A 2,121-nucleotide genomic window follows, 5' to 3' on the forward strand; every position below is an offset into this window, starting at 1 on the left:
AATACTTCCAAAAATACATTAAGAAGAAGGAGAAAATGCAAAAGAAGAATGAGAAAAAAAATGGAAGACATACAAAAAGAATTAGAAGACGCAAAAGAAAAAGAAACAGGTGTAAAAAAAAAAAAAAAACTCAGGTGATTATTAAGCTTGATTACAAAGAAGACTTGCTCACAAAGTATTTTTAATTAAAATAAAAGTTATATTTACTATTATTTTTTTTATATCTAATCTCGTGTATATACTAAAGAAGAATATGATAATTAATTATTTATCTTTTAATACTTAAAGAAATACACTCAAGGCTTACCTCCATTTAAATTTTTACATATAAAAATACAAGAATACTTTATGATATTGATAATGATCTAAGCTAAGACGTGGCACCATGCATAAAGAGTCTATATATAGAAGAGTATTATCGCCATCTATGTTATTAATTGTTCTATAAAAATGAATATGGGAAGCAAAGAAGAAGTAGTAGTAGGTGCTTGTGAGAAAGTTGCAAAGGACAAGTACAGATCCTTCTTGCATGACGAAGGTGAAAGCAATACCCTTTGGAGGCATGGTGCTCCTCCAACCTATCATGATGTTAACCTACTTTTTGAACAAGGAAGAACAAAGGTAATCAATTAATAACAAATTAACAACAATACATATGGATGCATGAATTTTTTACAATATTTGATCAGGTGTGGCCGGAAGGATCATTAGAGGAAATAGTGCAAAATGCTATAAAATCATGGGAAATGGAGCTTTCACACAAGATCCGCTTGCAGGACTTTAAGACCATCAACCCTGAAAAATTCAAGCTTTTCGTTAATGGTATGTAATATGTTTTATTTTATATATACATCTAAGTTAGGAAGAGTTTATTTTGATATCTAATACTACTAATATTATTTCAGTAATTTTAACGGTTAATTTTATGATTGAAAAATAAACAACTAAAACTATTAAAAATATCAGTATTTTTATAATACCGGAAAACTTTTTATGATTTATAGATGCACACCACCTTTGTTTTCTTGGGATAAAACATTAATTTAGTGATGTTATTATATTTTCCTCTATTCAATCAATGATCACATAATCATGCAAAATAATAGATTATATTGTCACCAGTTTAATTTCCCATGCACCCCAATCCCCATCTTGGGAGTTATAATTTTTACTAAAACTAACACTTCCACACAAAAGATCAATTTGGCCTTATCCAACCACCATCACCTTAATTGGGTAGCCATGAAAATTATATTTTGGGAACAAAAAAAAAAATTATAATTTTCACTTTCTTCTCATTATTTTGTGTGGGTTGTTGGATAGTCTTATCATGATGATGATGGCATGTATGGTTCATTATTGTTGTTGATCAAATTCCAATAATAGGTCTTCAGCTTCAATTATAAAATTGGGTTGGGTATATCCGTATATACCTCAAACAGTCAAACAGGGTGTTTAATTGTACTACGCTGTCATTAAACTAAGCACATAGGATAAGCTAAATAAATAAGAGAAATGTTAATTATTTCATTAATTCAAAGTTGTTGGATCAATTTAAATTGGACCAATAAATATATGTTTTAGGAAAGATAAAAGATATAAGACTCACGCTTTTGTTAGTTTAATCCGAAATTGTTTAAATGGAATTTCTCAATAAACATTAGCAGCATCACGTTGTTCGATGTGATACATAAAGTGCCATATTAAAAATAATATTATTATTTCTTCTGTAAGCAAATTATCTGTTAAGATTTTAGCATATATAAATTATTAAGATTATTGCACGTTAATAGTTATATTATTTTGATAGAAAACTATGAATAACTTATTACACTCGAACAAAAATTATTAAGATAATCATAACTAAGGATGACAAAGTAGGTATTTCGTTTTGCTCCGTCAAGACATGCAAAAAAATGGATTGGACCAGTTCGTTCTGCCAAATTTAACAAAATATTAGTCAACTCCGTTACTTTTAGAAGCGGAGACAAAAAATATTTACACAATAAAATAAAATTAAAATTAAATTAAAAAAAAATTAAACTAAAATTTACATATAATTTACATGTAAAAAATTAAAATTAAAAAAAAATTGTTGCTTTTTTTCTTTCCATATCATAT

General features: G+C 27.4%; 1 protein-coding gene across 1 annotated transcript in view; it reads left to right on the forward strand.

The window, feature by feature from the left end:
* The window catches only part of LOC107614404 (pathogen-related protein), a 4,116-nt gene continuing 2,371 nt past the window's right edge, over window positions 377-2,121 (forward strand). The window contains exons 1-2 of the mRNA XM_016316615.2: window positions 377-621; window positions 690-822. Coding sequence (XP_016172101.1) covers window positions 451-621; window positions 690-822 — 304 coding nt within the window. The 5' untranslated portion in view covers window positions 377-450. The remainder of the gene's footprint in view (window positions 622-689; window positions 823-2,121) is intronic.

Source organism: Arachis ipaensis, chromosome B08, assembly GCF_000816755.2.
Source record: "Arachis ipaensis cultivar K30076 chromosome B08, Araip1.1, whole genome shotgun sequence".
In the NCBI taxonomy this organism is placed as follows: domain Eukaryota; kingdom Viridiplantae; phylum Streptophyta; class Magnoliopsida; order Fabales; family Fabaceae; genus Arachis; species Arachis ipaensis.